Raw genomic sequence first — 22,333 nt, forward strand, 5'->3', positions numbered from 1 at the left:
ATCCAGCAGAGTGTTAACAGTTACCAGACTTATTTGTTAATTTCCAGGTATTGTAGTCTTAAAATCATAATGTCGATATTTTGATAATCAGATACTGGTAAGATGTTAATAAGTATAAATAGGAAATGTTATCTTCTTTTATAGGGTATATTTCAGAAATCGCTGGGTAAAGACTGTCCACCCAGTTGTGCATCAGTACTGTTTGATCTCAAGCGCACATTCCACCTTTCAGATGCCACAGAAAGAAGACATTCTTAAACACCGAGTGGTTGTTGTTACATTGAATACTTCCCAGTACCTCTGTCAGTTGGACCTGGAACCTGGTATGCTGACTCAAGACACAGAAAGGGTGTCTGAATGCACAGGGCTCTGCATTCAGTTGAGATCAGGGGTTGGCCTGTGGGCCGTATCTGGCCTACTGTCTGTTTTTGTAAATCAAGTTTTATTGGCTGGAAACACAATCATGCCCATTTATTTACCTATGTTTTCTATGGATTCTTTTGTGCTACAGCAGCTGAGTTGAGTAGTTGCAACAGAGATTGTATGGCCAGAAAAACCTAAAATGTGTACTGTTTGGCCCTTCACACACACAAAAATTATCAACCCCTAGTTTAGACATTTTAGTGACTGCTACTCTATTTGTTCTCTAATTGATCAGATGGTATTTACTTACTATTGATCATGTGAAAAATGCAAATTTGGACAGTGTTGGTTTTTTTACAATTTTCTCAAGTTTTTAATTTTGAAGTAGTTTTCCGTTAATACAGTGTAGAGACAACAATCATGATAGGTTTTTTTATAACATACTATTAAGATTATTTAAGTACAGAAACTATGTAAAATCAAACTAATATACAAAGTACAGACAGATGGTGACAAGAAGTTCTGATAAATATGGCAGAACTTAACCATCAAAATGTGGTATCACTTTAAGTTAGTTGCTTTGGAAGAATATTCATTTATTACCGCTGTATTATGATTGTTGACATTGGTCAACGCCTTTTTGCTCTCTCCTTTTGGAATTGCTTTCAGAGCCAGTGACAAATTCTTTTAAGTCTCTGGAAGGTAGAGACAGTTCTCTTCACCTTGTATTCCTAGCACTTGGCCCAGGGTATAGACACCTGGAGGCCCTTGATAAACCTCTGTTTATCTTAAAGAATGAACAGTGGCCAAACTTTCTTTTTTGAGGGTAGAGTTAATTTTAGAAAAGCTTCAAAATCTTTCTGAGACATGTCTGGTAAGTAAGGTAGGTTATCAAACTGAGCAATACCATTAGGGGTTGAAAAAAAAAAAAAGAGAGAGAGACGTGCCTCTCATGTAATGAGACTTATTTTTCTTGTGCACGCAGCTCATAGCTGGCTGGTGAGGGCAGTTACAAAAGCAGAGTTTCAAAAATGTTTTGAACAGTGGCTGCATCCATTGGAATGAGTTATATTTCCTCTCAACTGACTTCTTTGATGGAACAACACTTATTTGCAATGTAAATTTTGGTATGTTTATTTAACAATCAGTCTCATTACTTCATGATTATACTCTGCGTATTTGCCACGTAAATTAAATACCCAAGCCTCCTAAACAGTATAGTTTTGAGGAAGAGTAAAGAATGGCTTTGAAGAGCAAGAGTGTAGAACATTTATTGGAAGTCAACTATCTGCTTTGTTTTAGGCATTGTTTATACTTTAATTCTCATATCAACTCTGTGGAGGGTTATTTTACAGCTAAGACAACCAAGGCTCAGGCTAAATCAGTTTGACTAATTCAGGTTTCTTTTACTAGCTTAAGCAACAGTATAACAATTTCATGATTTATTCAGTTCCTGATTTAAGCCTAGCTCTGTTTAATTAAAATGTTATCCAATGAAAACAGTAGATTTTTTTCACTAGTCTCAGTTTTTTCCGATTTGATCCTGTAATTGTATAGTCATCTTCCTTAATTAGTCTTGTAGAACAAAAAGCACAAATTCTCCTCAACAGGGAGAAAAATGCATGTGTCCAAATCATGCTTGGGCCACTGTCATTAAATAGACAACAGTTACTGATGCTTGTGCTGTCAACATAGCCATTTGTTTGCATGGACCGTGATGGTGGTGGTGATGGTGGTCGCGGTTATTACTGCCAGTCAGTAAGGTTTAGAAAGTTCCCAGCCTAGAAACAAGTGGCATTAGGAAGTTGTATAAACAGATTGTTTGGAACTTGTTGCTATTCATAGAAATAGAGGTTAGGTTCTTGGGCCAACTCACAGGAGGCTAATTAACCTAGAGAGTCACAACTTGTCATTCTGTTGAGAAGCTACTTTGTGTTCTTTGCTGTGCTAGTAAAAACAGGGCCCCCCTCTCGCTACCTCAGTGAGCTAGCCATCGGGGGCAACATTCACTTCTACACATTGAGACAACAAGGAGATTTTTCTTCTGTCTCCTCTTTAGGGGCAAAGAGGCTTTTCCTCCTTTCTGTGCACAGATTCCTGCGCCTCCGTGTGAGTGGCAGCAGTAACCCAGACGTGGGTGTTTGCATCTGGGGGATTTTTGATACTTGTTGTGTCACTTTTGTTTTTTTCTTTTTCAGACTGGTGATATTTTTACAGCCAGGATAGGGTCTTAGGCTAAAAAATTGTGTATAATCTGTACGCACACACACGCGCGCGCGCACACACACACACACACACACACACACAATAAACCTAAATAATCAAAATAGTGAATTGGCTAACAGATAACCTTTGTTTTTGATCAAAGTTAGATTATCACTTTCTCCTTTATATTAGATTTTGGGTATGATTTTCTTTAATGTCGAATGTGTGTGTTTAAGCTAAAGTTACTTATAAACTACCATTGTTTTATTTTTGGTGTTTTAGCAAATACATAGTGAAAGGATTTTGGGCCTATCACTGTTTTGTTGCCAGCTTTTCTTTGTGGTGAAAAGCTGCTATCTTGTACTTTTAAAGTCTTTTTTATGTGTCCTGATTTAACTGTTAGTCTTGGGGCCATTAGTACCAGATGCCATTTACATATCTATTGTTGAGTAAAATAGTTATTCCTTTCAACTTCTATTTTTTAAATAATGATTTAAATATATGATCTTCTAAATTGAGGACTGGCATTAAAAGTACTCACAGCTCTTAAATCAGGACACTAAGCTCTTTCCTTAACAGAAAAGAAAGACACCACTCCTGCCTTTATCACTGCTGTAATATGCGGTCCTGTGTTTACACTGTGCTTCGCAGGGTTTTTTACGCACGTTCTGTTAGATGAGGCCGCGCAGGCCATGGAGTGTGAAACCATCATGCCCCTGGCGCTAGCAACTAAGGGCACCCGGGTTGTCCTGGCTGGTGACCACATGCAGGTGAGTGCCCTCGGAGTCACCATGTTGAAAGAAGCGTCTGTTATATTTTGATGTTTAATATTTTGTTTTCTAAAACAGCCTATGAAATTGTGCCATGCGCATATGTCAGTTTAAGTACTTTAAATATTTCTGTACTGATAGTGGAAGATGTTGGTGATTCTGAAGGAAAATTGCTACCCGCCCCGCCCCACTTGTTTTCCTTCTTTGGATAGAGAGTGGAATGAATGAGTCTGTCCGTGTCCTAATTGCCATGTTTATTAATTTGAAGTTCAGTTCTCTGTAGTATGAATATTTGATTCTTACTTTTCTTTATCAAATAAATTTCAATGGTCCTTCTTACGATTCCCCAGCTCCTGTCCCCAACATTTGTTTTCCTGAAGGGTTATTGTTTCATTATCATGGGAAACAAAGTGCTTAATTAAAAATAATAACCGAAATCTCAAAGAACTTGTCTGATCTTAATACCGACGTATGAAAGAAACTTACAGTTTTTCTATTAAAATATCAGTTTTGCGAAGTTTCAGTCTGAGGTTCTCTCTCTTTTGTCACGGTCGGCTGAGGTTGAAGCTACACAGTGTTGTGGCTGTCCGTTTAGCAAAGAGCTGGAGGTAGAGGGACAAGTTCTGTTTTTGTTTCTTTGCCAGAAGTTTAATTTTGTTCTTAGCATCAAAGTTACAATCAAGGATGGCTCCTTACACTTTACGAGATAAAGATGGCTTTTTTGCTAATTATTAAAAATAAGTGTTTTAGTCATAGGCGGTGTATCCTGCTAGCTCACTGTTTAAAATAGTTGCTTAATTTTAGTGAGACAGTTGATTGACTCCCCCAGTGATGCAGTGGGTTGCATCCCTAAAATTACTAAGGTAGTAGCTATTTATTATTAAGTTGGAAGAGTCCTTTATTAACCTATGTGTAGAAACTCTAGGTTAGTGTTGGCATGCTGAAACGAAAAGTTAGACAATTTAGCCTCATTCTTTATAGTAGTAAAACTGTTCCTAGAAAATATTTTTGACTCTGCTTATTCCAGCATTCAGCATGTTGAGGTTTAGTACATCAGAAGTTTCAGCATGGTGGATATTTTTTAAAGTATGTTAAAAAAAAAAATACTACTTGTATATTTAGTTAAATTCTCTCCATGTGTCTCTCTGTTACAGCTCAGCCCTTTTGTTTACAGTGAGTTTGCCAGGGAGAGAAACCTCCACGTTTCATTGCTTGACCGGCTCTACGAGCATTACCCTGCCGAGTTTCCCTGCAGGATCCTCCTGTGTGAGAACTACCGCTCCCACGAAGCTATCATCAAGTAGGTGTGAACTGCCCCTCTGTCACACTTCGTGTGGTCCGGTGGAAGGGGACTCAAAACAGCACTGTTCCTAGGGACAGATTATTCCCAGCGGAGTTTACATGGTGTCCCTAGTGTTGCAAATTATGTTTAATTTAATGTCTGTAAAAGTACACTTCAAAAGTCAGCTGTAATTTTTTGTAGTAGGGCAGTTCTGGAAACAAAAACTTTAGGTTCTACCAGCTATAAACATATTTTTCTGTGACTAAATATATAATGTATACGTAAAGCTACATGATGTCATAAACAAATATGTTGACAAGCCACATAATGGTTTGCGTATGTGTGTCTGGCTGTGTTATACAAGGAGTCTATTTTAAAAGAAAGGAAGGCTGGGAGGGAGGAAGGAAAGAAAACCATGAAACTTAGTAGTAAAGTTTTAAAAGGTCTCTATTAAATATAGTATGCATCTATACAAGTATCATAAGTGGTAGCCCAGTGAAAAGTCACAAACCAAACGCACCCCTCAACCGGCATCCAGACCGAAAAACAATGTTCCCAGCACCCTGGGAAGCCCCTTCGTGCTGCGTTCCTGTCACTGCCACCACCAACAACTTAGGATTTTTTCAAGTTTAGTATAATTTAATAATATTGACTATGGCAGTCATGTGAAAATAATTTTTAGGTTTCTCTGAAAGCAGTAGGAGAGATATAAAAAAGTTTAGATTTAAATATGGCTTTTATCAATATCTCGAAATGTGATTCCTCTTTTGTCGTTGCCAGTCATTTGCTGCAGTCAGTGATGAATCGAGTACTACGTAGTATCTTCATTAGTAAAGAGTATTCATTTTACAGTTGAAGACTGGAATACCCTTTACTTGTGTGTATTGTTTCAGTGTCTGTAGATCTTTGTGATTGCATAAGTATATGATCCACATAAATAAAAATATACATTTAAAAATTTTTAGTATAGAAAACCATAACAGCTAGCAAATTTCCTCATGAAACAAGAGTTTCATCTAGTACTGAACTGTCATCATTTCTTCCTTTTCTTTCTATGTTCTGGCTTCATGCCTTCCCCAGATCAATTCATTTATCAGTGGTATACCAGGAGCCCAGTGTGTTTTCATTGCTGTGGCTAATTTTGGTGAAAATCTTGGCATCATGGGTATTAGATGTTTGGATTAAAATTAATCATGGGCATAAAGCAACGTGAGATTTGACTGGTAATTTTTTCTTATGGGTAAAATTAATTTTGATGATAGATTACTTTTTATTTATTTACTTATTTCGGTCTTTTTCTGCAGTTACACCTCTGAGCTCTTCTACGAGGGCAAACTGATGGCCAGTGGAAAGCAGCCAGCACACAAGGATTTCTACCCATTAACCTTCTTTACAGCACGAGGGGAAGATGTGCAAGAGAAAAATAGCACAGCTTTCTATAATAATGCAGAGGTACCTTAGTCCTTTTTGCAAATTGTTGACGTTTTTGCAGTCACATATATAGTCTGGTCTTATTAAGCGTTTTATTTAAATTTTGGGGTTGATATTTTATTGTGTGTGGACTTCATTTACATGAAAATAGTATGGAAGTTTATTCTTTCTTGTGTAACATTGATTTGTTAAGATGAATCTGCCATGGGAAACACAAACTTTGATTTACATTTTGTCTTATGCCAAAATACAGAACTTCATTTAAAAGAAGCCGTCTAAAATGGACTGTGGTGACATTTTATAGCGCACACTCCAGTGAGGAAGACTTGAATTGTGGAGTCCTGTGCTCCGGGCGGTCGCACAGACCCAGATGATGATGGAGCTAACCCATTACGTGCTGCAACTTGTGTGGTTCTCTTACAGTTTCTGACTTTTTAAGTTCAGAGAAAATGTGGGAAGTATGAGGGGTCAGATCAGGTAGCAGACAAAAACCTGTGATGTCTTTAGGGGCCAGCAGGCCAGAGAACCTGAGGTTTGGTTCTGGCTGTCACAAGGGAGTGGAGTTCTGGACTTCAGGAAACCCAGGGGAGGATGTGTCCATAGTTGGTCATTAGAAGAATGATTCTTGATCTGTGATCTCCATCTCCCTTTCTTCCCTTGAGTCCCGTGCTTTACTCATTTTATTTACCAAAAAAAATGCCATTTATTAGGTAATAGTAATTCATCTTTCCATTAAAAAATTGGTCAGAGGCCTGTAGTTAGAAGTCAGTACAAGAAAATTGACAGTACCCACGTGATAAAAGCCTAGCCAAAAGTAAAGAAACTTGACATTTTAATTAGTCTGTGCCAATTAATTTTAGGAAAAGGTAAACTTTTCTTACCTGTTTGAAATATTGACAGATAACTCTAGGGTTTCCTTTATTACTTTTGCACTCAGGTTGGAAACTGCTGGCTGGAAAATCAGTTAAGAAGAGAAAGGAGAATAAATATGCTATTATACTGTCTTTTATAATTAACCATGTAATTACCTTTAGTAGTATGCTTTGTTTGTGTGGATTCAAATTACTGTCTGGTGTCACTTGCTTTCAGCCTGATGAATTTCTTTTAGTGTTTCTTTTAGGGCAGGTCTGCTAGTAAAGAATTCTTTCAGTTTTTGTTTTTTCTGGGAATGTCTTTATTTTGCCTTCATTTTTAAAAAGTAGTTTTGCTGGATGTTAGATTATTGTTTGAGTTATTTCTTTCAGCACACTGAAATATGCTTTCCTGCTGCTTTATTACCCTCATTGTTTCTGGGGAGCAGTCGTCTGTTAATCTTACTGGCGTTCTTTGTAAGTGATGAGTTGTGTGTTTGTGTTGCTGTTAATCAAGATTTTGTCTTTGTCTGTGACTTCTACCATGTTGACTATGATGTGTCCGGTGTGCATCTCCTTGCATTTACCTTACTTGAAGTTCACTGATGAACTTCAGTGTTGATTAAAGTTTTTCATCAAATTTGGAAAAGTTTTTAGCCATTATTTCTCTGAATTTTTTTCTGCTCCTTTCTGTCTCTTCTTCTGGTTCTCCCATTATATGTATGTTGCTGAGCTTAATGGTGTTCCATGTTTCTCTGAGGCTTTGTCCTTTTTATTTTCCCTCTGTTCTTCAGATTGCATAATCTCTAAATATTTTTGTGTTTCCCAGTTTGTTTTTCTGCCAGCTCATGTCTGTTGTTGAGGCCCTCTAGTGAATTGTTCATTTCTGTTAGTTTACTTTTCATCTCCCTGGGGCATAAATTATTCCACAGTGTAATCCAACTGAAGTTGGGCCCCTTGGCAGGGACAGAGGTTGCCGTTTGCGAAGTTTACTCGGACCCTCTCCTAGGCAGGACTTACGGAGCAGTTGGGATGGGGGGATGTGGAACTCGTTCTTCACTGGCTGTCTCTTACCCCTGTGGAAGGAGCTCTGTGAGTTTTGTATATGTGTGTAGAATCTGTGTTGCCATCCAGGGGCCGCCATCCAGCTGCTGTACCACCAAGAGTGGATCCTCTGCAGCCCAGAGCTGGGGAGGTTGGGATCTGCTGATGTTCATTGGCGGCATTGAGTCCACAGAGTGAGTCTTCTGTCCTCGGAAGCTGGGGGAGATGGCAGCTGTCACTTGGCTGCCAAGCCTGCTGGATCAGCTCTCCTGTAATACATCCTGTACGAGCAAAGGAGACTGCTTGCTTCACCCACTATCCCACTCAGATCCTCCCTATGCAGCAGGAGACGGGGGTAGGGGAATAGGTACCACCCAATTGCTGCTAACCGCTCGTAGGCCTCCTGCCGCACATTGCTGGGGAAACGAGATCTGACGCTCATCCGCTGCTGTAACCGCCTGGAGTAGCTCTTTCACCCCAGGGAGCTGGAGCAGGTGGGAACTGCCCTTCGGCTGCTGAAACAGTCCTGTAAGACGGGGCTGTGGGAGAAGGGGGGCAGTCCCAGCCTTCCACTCTTCTTACCAACTTTCTGTAGATTTTGTTGAAACAATGCTTCTCAATTTCTTGGAAGCTCTTTGATCAATCTCCAGAGACTTTGAATGATTATCTGTTGGTCTTGACCAGCTTCATAGATGTCTATCTGGGAGAGAGGTTTCCCCAAGCTCCTCATACCATTCCAAGTCTGTGTATTTTGACTACAGTTTTATGCTGCCTGTGATATAAGGGATAACAGAGGGACGAAGTGGAGAAATGGTTACGTGTTGCTTGTTCCTTATGGGTGACAGCACCGTGTTTTCAATCCAGTTGATTCATCAGAATCCTTGGACAGTCCGGGTAGTTGTTTCGCTTGCTGTTATTTCATTATAACAACAGGATGACTAGAGTCTATTCCTCTGTCATTCATTGAATTTACATGTGGAAGTGGGAACTGCATCCTGGCCATTAATCCTCGAGTTCTTAAAAGGAATAAAACTATCAAATTTTTGTATATTTACTATTATAAATTTAAGTAGATATTACTAACAAATAGTAAATAAATAATGTATTTAAAAGACATTAAAAAATTTCTCCTTCCTTTCTCTGCCCCTGGACTCTTGCCTGACCCTCTATTGAGCTTGCCTTATAATTCGTATTTTAAATTAGGAATCTATTTTCTAAATGTACAGTCATCTCTTCACAGGCAAGGAGCGTGTTTAGTAATCATTTTGTCCCCTGCTGTGCCAAGCATCGACACTATTTGTTTGATGAATTCATTGACTTAAAGTAGATTAAACTACACTAAAAGTTCTCCTCTAATGCACTAAGTGGGGTCCAGAAAATCCAGATGGTAAAATATGGGCTTACTTCACTGCCAGGTGAATGACAGGGCTGGGGCGGAGTCGTACCATGAGAAGGCAGTGAACTCTGAAAGTCTGCCCTGAGGTCCAGATTCGCCCCAGTCCCAGCGGCGGTTTGCTGCCAGCTGTTGGCTGTTCTGTTTATTCATATCCGCAGGGAGAGGAGGAAGGGTAGCCCTCGCACTGCTGAGATGTTTGCGGCGCTGGCTCTAGGGCTCTCCTAATGGGTATCGTCGGCCTGAGCTACAGAGTGGACTGAGAAATACCGGGAACGTGGGCTTGCCGGCCCCACGCGCCTCTCTCTAAACAGGAACCCGAAACTGTCCCCATTTGAGAAGGGGGGCCAGGTGAGGGGTGGGGCCAATGGCCAGTTACATCGTCTCCGATTTTCACGTTTTCACTGGGTGCACTGTTGTAGAGATTTACTGCTTGAAATGTAAACAAAAATGTGTTCACATCAGCAAAGCGTTGTTCCTGGTTCGAGGTGGTTTTAAAACGACATTTGCCAAAATGGAATCCTTTGCACATCGATTTCAGTTACCATATTCTTTTCTCCAAGCACTTGTATAACTTTAATATGTATACGTGTACGTTTGTTTAAAGGTCTTTGAAGTGGTGGAACGTGTGGAAGAGTTAAGAAGGAAGTGGCCAGTAGCGTGGGGGAAGTTAGATGACGGCAGTATTGGTGTGGTGACTCCGTATGCCGACCAGGTGTTCAGGATACGCGCTGAACTTCGAAAAAAGAGATTATCTGATGTTAACGTCGAAAGGGTGCTAAATGTTCAAGGTAACTATTAATGGAAATGAATTAAGTTATTCAAATGGTTAGATCTTAAAGTGTGTGCACATTTGATTTTTAGTTTTCAAGATCTCTTTTCTGGACAAGCAATTATGTATTCATTTCATACCAAGTTCTTTAATGCCAAATTTGGCAATTCAAGGTCGAGCTCATTTACATGTTCGTTAAATTTCTATATCCAAATAAAAGAAGTATCAACAAATGGACTTCCTTCATGACTGTAACTGCAAATGTCTGTATGCTATAGCTGCAGTCGCAGTAGCATACAACACCTATTGTTGTTATAATGTATCTGAGAACTAATTTGTTTATAAAGATTTTTAAAAACTTGTACCTGTCAAGCAAATTTTTAAAGGCATAGCTTGTTCTTCATCTAGATTTTCCTAAGTGAATAAAGCAACTCTTTTAAATTTTCATGTAATTAGTTGCTATGAAATTTGTGCATTTTAAGTAAGTGAAGCAACACTATAATGTGAGTGCCAGAAAAGCCCAGTACCATCTGAGGTTTCATGGTAATATACAATAATAAGAGTAATACAATTTCTAGATCATGGGAAAAAAAAATAACTCCAGTATACCATGCATTCAGATCACGCAGAATTTGGGTGTGCATTTTAGAAAGAATATTACTAATAAGCTAGGAAGCGTCCAAAGACGACCTAGCATAGCTAGTGGTCTAGAAACTGCCCTGTGGAGTCAGAAATGGTTGAAAGAACTAGGATTGTTTGGCCTGGAGAAGAGAGAACTAAGAATTGACGCTAGAACTGTATTCGCATCTGTGGAGACTTGTCATAGAATGAGGGAAGAGATGTGTCGATGTAAGAAAGAACATGTACAAACTAGTCTCTCTCTAGGCTTCCTTATGGAATCAGTTCTTTTGGGTGTATTTCCAGAAGTAGAGTTGCTGCATCATATGTTAGTTCTATGTTTAATTTTTTGAGGAACTGCCATGCTATTTTCTATAGTGTTTTACATACTATTTTATATTTCCACCTACAGTGAACAAGAGTTCCAGTTTCTCCACATTCTCATCAACACCTCTTATTTAGCAATAACATTTAAAAAATGAAATGCTTTTATTATATCAGTGGTTCAGAATAACAGTCCTCTTTTATTTTTAATTTTTTTTTGTTTTACAGGAAAGCAATTCAGAGTTTTGTTTCTTAGCACAGTACGTACAAGACATACTTGTAAACATAAACAGACACCAATTAAAAAGAAAGAGCAACTGCTGGAAGACTCCACAGAGGACTTAGATTATGGTTTTTTGTCTAACTATAAGCTTCTCAACACTGCCGTCACAAGAGCGCAGTCCCTGGTTGCCGTGGTGGGTGATCCCGTTGCGCTGTGCTCTGTTGGGAGATGCAGGTAATTGTGTGTTAGTGTTTGAGGCATTAAAGGGGGCAGTGCAGAGTGATTTGCATCCCTATGCACATATTTATATGACCTCCTGGCTAATTAAAATCAAGTTTAGTCTTAACTAATACCCAGTGGGAACACAAAAATATGTTGCTTTGAGCCTATTCATTATGTATGTAAAATTGTGTGTTCATTGAATCAGTCATCATTCATAAGATGTTTCCTGAGTGCCTACTGCGTTCTAAGTACTCTTCTAGCCACTGAGGATACATCAGTGAACAAAACAGACAAAAATCTCTGCCTTTGTGGGGCTTAACATTTTATTGGGGAGGAGGGGAAGACCGACGACAGTAAGCAAAATAAAAACACTTTGTAGTATTTTATGTGGTAAGTTCAATGGAAAAGAAATAGAACATCAAGGGGCATTAGAAGTGATGGGGTAGGGCGGGCGGTTTGTGATCTCACATGGTGTGTGTGGTCAGAGAAGGCCTCACTGAGAAGCTGACTCTGGAGTAGAGGGTTTGAGCTACGCAGGCTCCTGGGCTAAGAGTGGTCCGGGACAAGGGACTGACCAGTGCCAGGGTCCTGAAGGTGGTTTTGTGTGTGTGTGCGTTATCTTTGCTGGAGACTGAATTTCATACCCATACTCGCCTCTTTTTTCCTTCATTATTGTTTTAGCTCGTTTTTGATGAGTTTCCTTCTCATTTTCTCTCAAGGCTTCTCAATGCAAATCTTTGTGTCTGGTTAATCCAGAGGATCTTAAAATTAGGGGGTTAAAAAGGGTTGTTATTTGCCTTTGGAAAGAACTGTTAGTATTCCTTAGATTGTAGTCATAAGGGATGTTAAAATATCAACATAAATAAAAAATTTCTCTTTGTACACTTATGATTTATACTAGTTAATAGGAATTTTAATTGTATGAAGCCAGTAAGACTTGGCCTATGCAGTGTTGAAAAACCATGTTACAAAAAAAATTTACAAAAAAACAGTTGAACAGAAATTTAGAATATTCTTTATGAAAAAGAAAGAAATACACGAGGGATTACTTAAAATTTTTTAAGTATTCTAGTACCTGTCAGAGTGAGTTCAGAAAAGCAGAAAGAGGTACCGATGGTCTCAAATACGCCTTGGGTAGTTATTTCTTCGTGATATGTTAAAGTAGACAAAGTTGTTAGGAAGTGGACTGTTTAAACCAAGTTTTCTGTTGCAATATAGATATAGCAGCATTTTATTATCTGTTTTCCTGTCTCAGCAGGAAAAAAGTATTCTATGGCAAAGGAGACAATTTGGGACCTTTAAGAATAAGCTGCATACATTAGAGTTTAAGATTCCAAAAGAAGTTAATATACTTTATAGGGGAAAGCCATTAACAAATGAATCACGTAGAGTTTAATTTATGGTTACATTCTGAAGAATAACCTTTTATTTTTAAGGAAATAAAACTTGAATGGTCCATGATTTGTTTATATATAGCTAAACAATTCTATTGTAAAATATCTTTAATTTCTTATTTAAAAAATAGATTTCCATTAATTTTTAGCCACTAATGACTAAAAGTTGGGGAAGGAACTATATTAATTCCAAGATACCAATGAATAAAACTAAGTCTATTAATTTGGCTTCCCTCCTGAGAAGTTCACTTTAGTTACTTTCCTATTCATTGCAAATATATTTGGTTAGAATATTGCTGTGGTAGTTTACCATTTTTGTTTATATTTATCATTTGATAAATGTGAGAGCACATACAGTTTGATTAGAATTTTATTAGATTAAAACATGTAAAATAGGCTGGCATGTATTAAAAGCAACTAGAAACTGTTGTGGGAATAAATAGATATAACAGTAGTCTTGAGTGACATTACTTTTGGACAGTCTTTATAAATAACCCCAAACATTTACCAACATGCGTATTTTTTAAAACCATTACCCCTTTCCATAGAGGTATATTATACTGTGAATTACATGAGATCAACATTTTTCACCCCTTCTCTGACATAAGTCGTTATTTTCTCAGAGCAAATAGGTGAATGATTCTTCCTGAGGCCATGCTATCAGAATGATCCAGGGCTAATTTTTAACTTGAAGCCAGGTCTACTGGTTGCTTATTTCTTACTACTCAGCTGGAGTGTGTCAAGTACCTCAAATTAATTTATAAGCTAAGTAAAATATTTTCAGAGAGGTCAATACATTGTGTAGGGAGAGAAAATCATGTGACCCATAGCTGAATGGGAATGCTGATAATCTGTGTTATTTGGACAATTTAATCAGCTCTAACCCAGGAGCTGATAGTTGAGGCTATGGATATTTATGCTATACTCTTTCCAATTTCGTTAGAAATTAAATTAATCTCATAATACAAGTAAACCTGGAGGACATAATGTGATTCTTAGGTACTATACTAATGAAGGCGTGAATTCTTTGTATCAATAGTTTGAGTTAATCAGGATGTCTCCCTCCCTTGCTCATTTGATATTTATAAAAAACTAATATGATATTTCCAAATATTGATCAAGTTTTCAAGGAATAATTACTGTGTATACTATACCAGTTTAGAAGGCAACCAGTTATATAATCTTTTTTGTTGTAAAGGATTTTTAAACAGAATTTTCCTGTTAACCCTAAGTGAATGGAAGGAACTTTCCCTTCTCCCACTCGCCAAACAAACAAATATTAATGTAGTAGCTGCTGTTTATTGACAGCTTTCTCTTTGCCAGGTGCTAGGTCAAGTGCTTTTTACACTTTGCCTCGTTCATTCATCCTAATAACCCGGTAATGTGGGTATTTTATTTGCATTTTAAATGGGCAGCCTGATGTAGAGTTTAAATTACTGCCCAGGACCACATAGCTACTAAGAGTCTCACTCAAACAGATGTCAGATTGACCTCACTGGGTTACCCTGCCTTTCCAAGGAAGCGAGGCGTGTGCGTGGATAAATCTACACTGAGTGAGGAGAGGTGATTGCGGGCGGCGGGGAGGGGGGGGGGGAGGCGGGGCATGTTCATGCGTTTTTCCAAACCAGAGTTTGGAAGAGATCTCCCTTTGAACCGAATTTCTTCATTAGCGAATTCCACCTGCTCAGTGAGATATAAACCTATTTCACACTTGTAGAGGTGTGTGTATGTGCACACACACCCTCTCTTTCTATGACCTGAGGACACCAAGTGATTTTTCAATGTTTTATCAGCGATCCTAGAAGCAAGGTTAGCATGAAAATGAAAGCAGACTTTGGGTTCATGCGGTGATTGAAAGTAAGGTTTTGTCTTCTGAAAGTAACACTTACATCACAACGTAGAGACACACTTGGGTTTTCTAACCAACATTACTAGAAAAAAATACTAACATGTTAACATTTTAGGGAGGCACTGAGAATTGGTGAAGCCTTTGAATAATCATAGTGGTGAAGTCTTCAGTCTGAGTGTTGTTGAAATTCTCCAGTGATCTTCCAGTTACGTGTTCTGAAATGCCTCATAATGCCATGTGTAGTGTTTCATTAAAGAATTGAGTTCAAGGATAGTGTGAAATGGTCTTTGAAAGAGCCTTCACAAAGAGAGAAAAAAGGAATATTTTTGGCTTTAAGAATTTTTGAAGGAAAGAATACATTTCTCTTAAAGTTTAAAAGTGAGAAATAAAAGTCTTAGTGATAAAGTATAATAATAACACTGTTGGTGCCGTGTTTTACACATGAGGAAACTGAGGTATGAAGAGAGGTTAAATAACTTGCCCAACGTTACAGGGCTGCTGAACGACAGAGCCGTGACTGAAGCCCAGGCAGCCTAGTTCTGGAATCCACGTGCTTGACCATTTTGCTATTCCCTGGGGCTATCAAAAGACAAGTGAGATTTAAGATAGAAATTCCAGGTTGCTTTTGGAATTCGTTGAACTTGATTAGCTTATAGCAAGTGTTTAGTGTTACTTCTGAAACGGTTCCTTTAACTCGAAGGCTGTTTCCTTGAGATCCCTGGGATCTTGTAGATGAAAACTGTCACCAAGCTACCAGCTTCTTGTGACGTGTGAGGTTGTTTAAAGGTTCTGCTTAACTTGATGTTATTTCAGTGCAGTTGAGGTCAGTAAGAGCCATATAGGGACAGGGTATGGAGCTTAAAAAGGAGCTTGAGATAGAGCAAGTTCTAGCATTTTGGTTATGTAAGCTGGAAATGAAAATACGTTATAATAAATTAAAATTTAAAACTGGGCTGTAAAGTCAATCCATTCTCTCCTCATTTTGCTGTGTCTTGAAGTTCACACGAATATGAAATGCCACTCTATGAAATTGTTACTTTATCAACTAGACCAAAAAAACTTCCTTTTTAATACAGGATGTAGTAGAATTGTATTGATAATATAAATAAATACAGTTGAATATTTAGGGGTTCTTTATCAAAAGGGTAGGGAAGTTTTTGGATTTTAGATCCTGAGTGCTAAGTTGAAGGTAGTCTTTCCTTAGCTGTCAGACTATGAGAAAAAAAACTTGATTCCTATGGAAGGTTCTTAAGAATAAAAATAAAGGGCAGCTTTCAATGTGCATTTTTCTTAGCAACACACACTTCCCGTAGCTGAATGAGTATCTTGTTAGCCTTTATGTCTTATTGTTGGAAATACATATTTAATATTTTATAGCATTTTTACCTTTCCTATTGTTGACATGGAGGCCTGAAATTTTTTCTGGACCCATTTCTTACACCCATCTTTAAAAAATTAGAAAAGATGGTAGAAAGCATATGTAAGAGAAACATAGTTTGAAATGAAAATCTGCAAAGTTTTATGAATATATTAATAACTCCATTCCCATATTCATATACTAACTTTTATAATATAAACCTTTTTATTTATGCTTCTTGAAGCTGTCGTGATTACCTGCTGTCCACCTGGACACAAGGGTGCCAACTTGGGAAGAAACCATATCACATGTCTTTTATAGCATAATAAAACATTATTAGAACCTCATACTAAAGATAGGTATGCATATTTATAATAGTCATTTAAAATCCTAAAACTTTTTATATGTTATCTTTTGTAATATATAATATTTTTAATATTTGGAGGTCAATTTTCAAAACTTTAGGAACAACAGTGTACAACTGGATTAATTTTGAATGTATTTTTCTCCTTCAGTGTTTATTAATTTGATTAGGAGATAAATAATCATCATTAAAATTAGCATTCCAGGGCTTCCCTGGTGGCGCAGTGGTTGAGAATCCGCCTGCCAATGCAGGGGACACGGGTTCGAGCCCTATTCCAGGAAGATCCCACATGCCACGGAGCAACTAAGCCCGTGCGCCACAACTACTGAAGCCTGCGCTCTAGAGCCCGTGAGCCACAACTACTGAGCCCGCATGCCACAACTACTCAAGCCTGTGCGCCACAGCTGCTGAGCCTGCGCTCTAGAGCCCGTGAGCCACAACTACTGAGCCCGTGAGCCACAACTATTGAGCCCACGTGCCGCAACTACTGAAGCCCGCACGCCTAGAGCCCGTGCTCCACAGCAAGAGAAGCCACTGCAGTGAGAAGCCCGCGCACCACAACGAAGGGTAGCCCCTGCTCGCCGCAACTAGAGAAAGCCCGCGCACAGCAACAAAGACCCCGTGCAGCCAAAAATAAATAAATAAATAAATTTATTTAAAAAAAAAAAATTAGCATTCCAACTTCCTGTGTTTTTCATAATTTAATTCTTTTAACTTAGTCAATTAATGTTATGAGCTTTGCTGTGACAAGCGTCAGTTAATTAAAAGAAAAATATAGGAATAACTGGTTATTTCTTAAGTTCCTTATGAGACTTATTTACTTTGTGGTTCAGATTTATGTCTGAATTGGCTTTTCTTAGTCACCCAGCACCAGGCTACTTTGGCCCCATAATTCAAATCTGTGTGTGTGTGTGTATGTCTGTATGTATATAATATATATATATGCATACATACAAATGTGTATATGGTGAGTATGCCTGGAAGTACACATCTTTGATAAAATGAGTTATCAAGTTTGAAATCCTTGCTTACTGTGTGGATAACAAAATCTGTCATTCCAAATTAGTGTGCATAGTCGAGCACTGACCATGTTACTTTCATTGATCAGCCAGAATTAATGGAGAGCAGAATTTGTATGTTCCACAGTACTAGACATGACTGTAGTTTCAGAACCAAACTTCTGAAGTCTTGTGATCTGGTGGGAAGATTATACCTGAATCATAGATGAATACTGGGCCTAAGGATTTGGGGTTGGGGTGGGGGAATTCGAAATTATCTTTAGTTGCTTTTAGTCATTTCTGTGATCTCGTCCACTGAAATTATAAACTGATCTTCTAAATCTTTTCTGTAGGAAATTTTGGGAGCGGTTTATTACCCTGTGTCATGAAAATAATAGCCTACATGGAATCACTTTTGAACAGATCAAAGCTCAGCTAGAGGCTTTAGAACTAAAGAAGACGTATGTGTTGAATCCACTGGCACCTGAATTTATCCCCCGGGCTCTAAGAGTGCAGCACACGGGAAATACCAACAGATTGCAGCAATCACCCCCCAAGGTAAAGCCTGTCAGTGAAATTGAAGAGGTTAAAGAGAGAGAACAGTGCAGAGACGTCAGAGCTTTCTTGGGCTGCAGGTTACTTTACGTGTTGGAATTGAAGGTTACATTTGACGGCAAGCAGTTTCTGCAAGGAACTCGTCCAGTGTGGACATTAAGCGAAAATACAGTGTGGTGTTTAGCCATGCTGCTTAATGGCATAATCATCCTCAAAAAGTTTTCAAGGGGACTTCCCTGCGGTCCATGGGTAAGACTTCACCTTCCAATGCAGGGGGTGCAGGTTTGATCCCTGGTCGGGGAGCTAATATCCCACATGCCTCGCAGCCAAAAAAACCAAAACATAAAAATGCAGAAGCAATATTGTAACAAATTCAATAAAGACTTTAAAACTGGTCCACGTCAAAAAAATCTGAAAAAAAAAAAAAGAAGTTTTCAGGTACCTGATTAGGTCTTGTGCCCTTGGTATAATATGACCTCGCAGTCCTCTCTACTGATAGACTTACTTTAGCAAGATGTGAATAAAACAAAGCCGTTTAAAAGACGGCCACACATATTAAAAGTATGCTCTTATAGAATATTACATAGCATGCTGTTATAGCATATTTTTTTACAAGGAATAATATAATAATAGCAATATTTGTATAAAGAAAATAGTTCTGACCTCTTGTTGATGACCAAGTCAGGTGGTTTTTGGCACAGTGAGAAAACGTGGCTGGCTGCTTGAGGGTTGCTTTAATCCACTTGGACCCGTGTTTGCTGTGTGAGAAGTAGTCCAGCCATTGGAATGGGATGGGGGGGAATCAAGGCCCCCATGTCTGCTTTTGAACTATAGTTATTTTGGGCAGAAACAGCTGGTTTATTTGCTAGATTGCCTGAAAAAAAAAATGCTTGCACTTAACATCCTGAAAAGAAAGTTATGAGAGTGGCATGTTTAGTATTTGTTCTGGTTTGTGGGTGTAGTTATAGTCATCAGCATGATATTAAACTTATTGACATGAATTAAGAGAGTATGCCAGTTTGGGGCTTCATTTTTAAAATGTAAAGCTTAATGTGTAAGAAATAGTTATTGGTTTAATAGCCTGAAGATCTTTTTTAGCTGAGTAAGTATTAAACTGAGACGAGAACTGCTTTCTGTTTTAATGTACTGTTGTCTGAGTTTAATAAAAATGGACCTGATATACAATAATGCTTTAGTGACTTGGAATTAAGCAGATTAAGCATTTTGCATAACTGAATCCTCTAGATTTCTAAAGTTTAAACTATTGATAAATTAATAATCAACTTATTTATCAAATAGTTAAGTTTCTTCTATGCGACAGCTGTTATGGTAGGTAGTAGAGAAGCAAATCGCCCCAGTCTTCTTGTGGCAGATGTTGGAGGGTAACGGTCAGAGGAAGTACCACTCCACCACAGTGGAGATTCAGGGTAATTTCACCGAGTGGATGGAGTGAGTGGGAGATTGGGGAGACTGTCAGAAACTAGAACAGAAGCTCCCTTAGGGCAGAGATGTTTGCCTGTATTATTTGCTGCTCTAGCCTCTGTGCCTAGAACAACATCTGGCTTATCACAGGTGCTTAGAAGTATTTTTTTTTTTTAAACTTTTATTTATTTATTTATGGCTGTGTTGGGTCTTCGTTTCTGTGCTAGGGCTTTCTCTAGTTGTGGCAAGTGGGGGCCACTCTTCATCGCGGTGCGCAGGCCTCTCACTATCGCGGCCTCTCCCGTTGCGGAGCACAGGCTCCAGACGCACAAGCTCAGCAAGAAGTATTTTTAAGATTAATGAGTGAAGCTTAACAAAGAGCTCATACGAAAAGCAAGAGTTGTGAGAGAGCAGGCTCTCCAGGGAACAGCAAGTAGCTTAAAGTAGGTGAAGAGTGGGAACCCAGTTAGAAACTTTTAAATTTTATTGTTTTTTATTTAAATGTTTCAGAGACATTATACCTTTTGCACATTCTTAAATATAGTAACTACAATAAACTTTTTACTTAATTGATCAATGTTAGCATCAATTAATGTACCACAGATGCAGCTAGATTCAAGCCATCATATCAAATGTGTACTGACCCCTAAGCAAGATCCTGTGATTTGCTTTTTGTTTTTATTTTAAAGGTAAAGAAAATACATGTTGAATCCACTTGCTTTTCCAACACTATAAACTCCCCGAAGACAAAAATCCTATTCTGTGTACTTCTTATGGCCCCTAGTGCCTAGCCCCACTCTGCCCATAGTAGGTGCTCAGTGAGTATCTGATCAGTGAATAATGGTTATGATGCATCCAGGAGAGTGTAGTGGGGCTTTCTTCTTTCAGTAGGAAGGCTGTGTAATTAAAGACCATAGCAGCCATCTCCCCAATTTTCTCTTTTTAACTTTTTGGGAAGTTTTCTTCACTGATCCAGTAGATATCATCTGTTATTTCACTGTCACTAACACAGAGGTTCACTCAGTTGTTTATATACCTGGTTACTTAAAGTTCTTTATATCATATATAATGATAATAATTTTAGGTAACTAAGTTATAGTGAGCCAAAGGTTACTTTTGTCGTCATCTCTCCCTTCACGCCCCAGTACTATATTTTACTTCTATTAAATTGTTTTGAGGATTGAATTTGTAATGGAGTCTTTTTTTATCCAACTTTCTATTGTAGAAAATTTCAAATATATTGAATTCCCTATCATCCAGCTTCATTAACTATCAATTTATCCTTGATCTTGTTTCAGCTATCAGCCCACCACTCCACCACCACATATACGCACTGGAGAATTTTGAAACAAATTCCAGATGGTTTATTTCATATGCTAGAGTCTTTTGATGAAGGGGAATTTACTTCCTTGCAAGAAAAGCATGCTGTTTCTGAAAATGGGATACTAAGCCATATAATTTCCCCCCAAGTTTCCTTAATGTTTAACTTTTAATGCAATTCTGTGCATAAGAAATATTAAAAACTAGTGAGGTTAATGTTAGCCTAAAACTTAAAATCCCAGTAAGATTTAATGTAGACAGAATCATCGGAAGCCTCAATGATGGTTAAACGTGCTCCAGGACCTGCTCCCTCAGGACTGTCTGGCAGCAAAGCCTACCCCGAGCTCTTGACCAATCGAATGGCTTTACTCTCACTACGGTGTAGGTTCTCTGGTCAGGGTTAGTGAAGGTACAGACATTAGGGGATCCAGGAGCAGGTGGTCCTAGCTAAGCCTCATTGCCCCACTCTCCAGGCATCATTTATTTGTAGGAAGGCATCTGTTTCACGGGCGCCTACAGAATCAGCACGTAGGAAAACAGTTTGCTTGTCTTCAGTCTGCTTACTCCTGGGCACGTGCTGGGAACAGTGTTCAGAAACTTTGCGAAGATGGGACAGATTCATTTGTACATACTGTAAAAACTATTCAGAGGATAGATAATATTCAGAAATGGGTCCTCTGAGAAGACCATGGCATTGTTTTGTAGATCTCAGTTTGTGGATTGTTCTTCACTGTCTGTCTCCAGCTGCTTACGTTGTGTCTCGGTGTCCAGACATGAGAAGACGTGTCAGACTTCTGTGGCTCCGTAGCCCCAGTGCCCAGCCAGGGGTGGACATGTCGTGGGCCCTCGTAAACATTTGTTGAATGAATAAATGGAAAATGATGAAAGAATGAGTGAATGAAAAAATAAATACTTGAATGAATAAATGGTTGAGTAAAAAAAATGGTCCTCAAAAAAACAGATGATGTGAACTACATTTGCTTATAAGCTTTCTCCCAAAGGTGTACATACTTTCTGAGATTTATTAACAGAAGTTTGGAATTATCATTATGGAATGACTTTTCTACATAGTTAGCTGTAGCTTACTGCTGCATTGTTATTTTGTTATATGCTACCAAACACTGTATGTTTTGTATAGACCAAGCACACTTATTGCTCTACAGTTGCATGTGAAGTCTAAATATGCTAGAGGAGTTTTCCCATATTGAACTGTACAGGGTGCTGAATTATGCTTGCAGATATGCCACTGTCTTTTTGTGAGAGGCCCCAAGTTGCTTTTTCTCCCCCATTCGTTCAACAGTATTCATTGAGCCAGGCGATGTTCTAAGCTCAGGGAATCAATAATGACCTAAACAGATGAAGTCCTAGGTGTTTAGGGCCTTTTATACTTTATATGCAACAGCTCCGTCAACAGAGTCATCATGACAGCACGGTGATGCAGATGTTCCCTTTCCAAGTTTCTTTTTCACTTAGTTTATCACACAGCACCCGGAGTGCTGGTGTCTTTTGTCTGGCATGCTTCCAGCTTTCCAGTGCAGGGTCAATCCAGGCTGTGGTTATTCTTTGTATTGGTTTC

General features: G+C 38.6%; 1 protein-coding gene across 11 annotated transcripts in view; it reads left to right on the top strand.

Annotated features, from left to right (window-relative positions):
- HELZ (helicase with zinc finger) overlaps nucleotides 1-22,333 on the top strand; it is a 156,601-nt gene that overhangs the window by 76,299 nt on the left and 57,969 nt on the right. For all 11 annotated transcript variants that reach the window (XM_082441863.1, XM_082441862.1, XM_082441865.1 and 8 more), the window contains 7 exons: nucleotides 145-323; nucleotides 3,220-3,338; nucleotides 4,493-4,638; nucleotides 5,925-6,072; nucleotides 9,947-10,130; nucleotides 11,282-11,510; nucleotides 17,814-18,018. In XM_082441863.1, coding sequence (XP_082297989.1) covers nucleotides 145-323; nucleotides 3,220-3,338; nucleotides 4,493-4,638; nucleotides 5,925-6,072; nucleotides 9,947-10,130; nucleotides 11,282-11,510; nucleotides 17,814-18,018 — 1,210 coding nt within the window. The remainder of the gene's footprint in view (nucleotides 1-144; nucleotides 324-3,219; nucleotides 3,339-4,492; nucleotides 4,639-5,924; nucleotides 6,073-9,946; nucleotides 10,131-11,281; nucleotides 11,511-17,813; nucleotides 18,019-22,333) is intronic.

This window comes from Balaenoptera physalus (genome assembly GCF_965194825.1).
Source record: "Balaenoptera physalus genome assembly, chromosome: 20".
Lineage (NCBI taxonomy): Eukaryota > Metazoa > Chordata > Mammalia > Artiodactyla > Balaenopteridae > Balaenoptera > Balaenoptera physalus.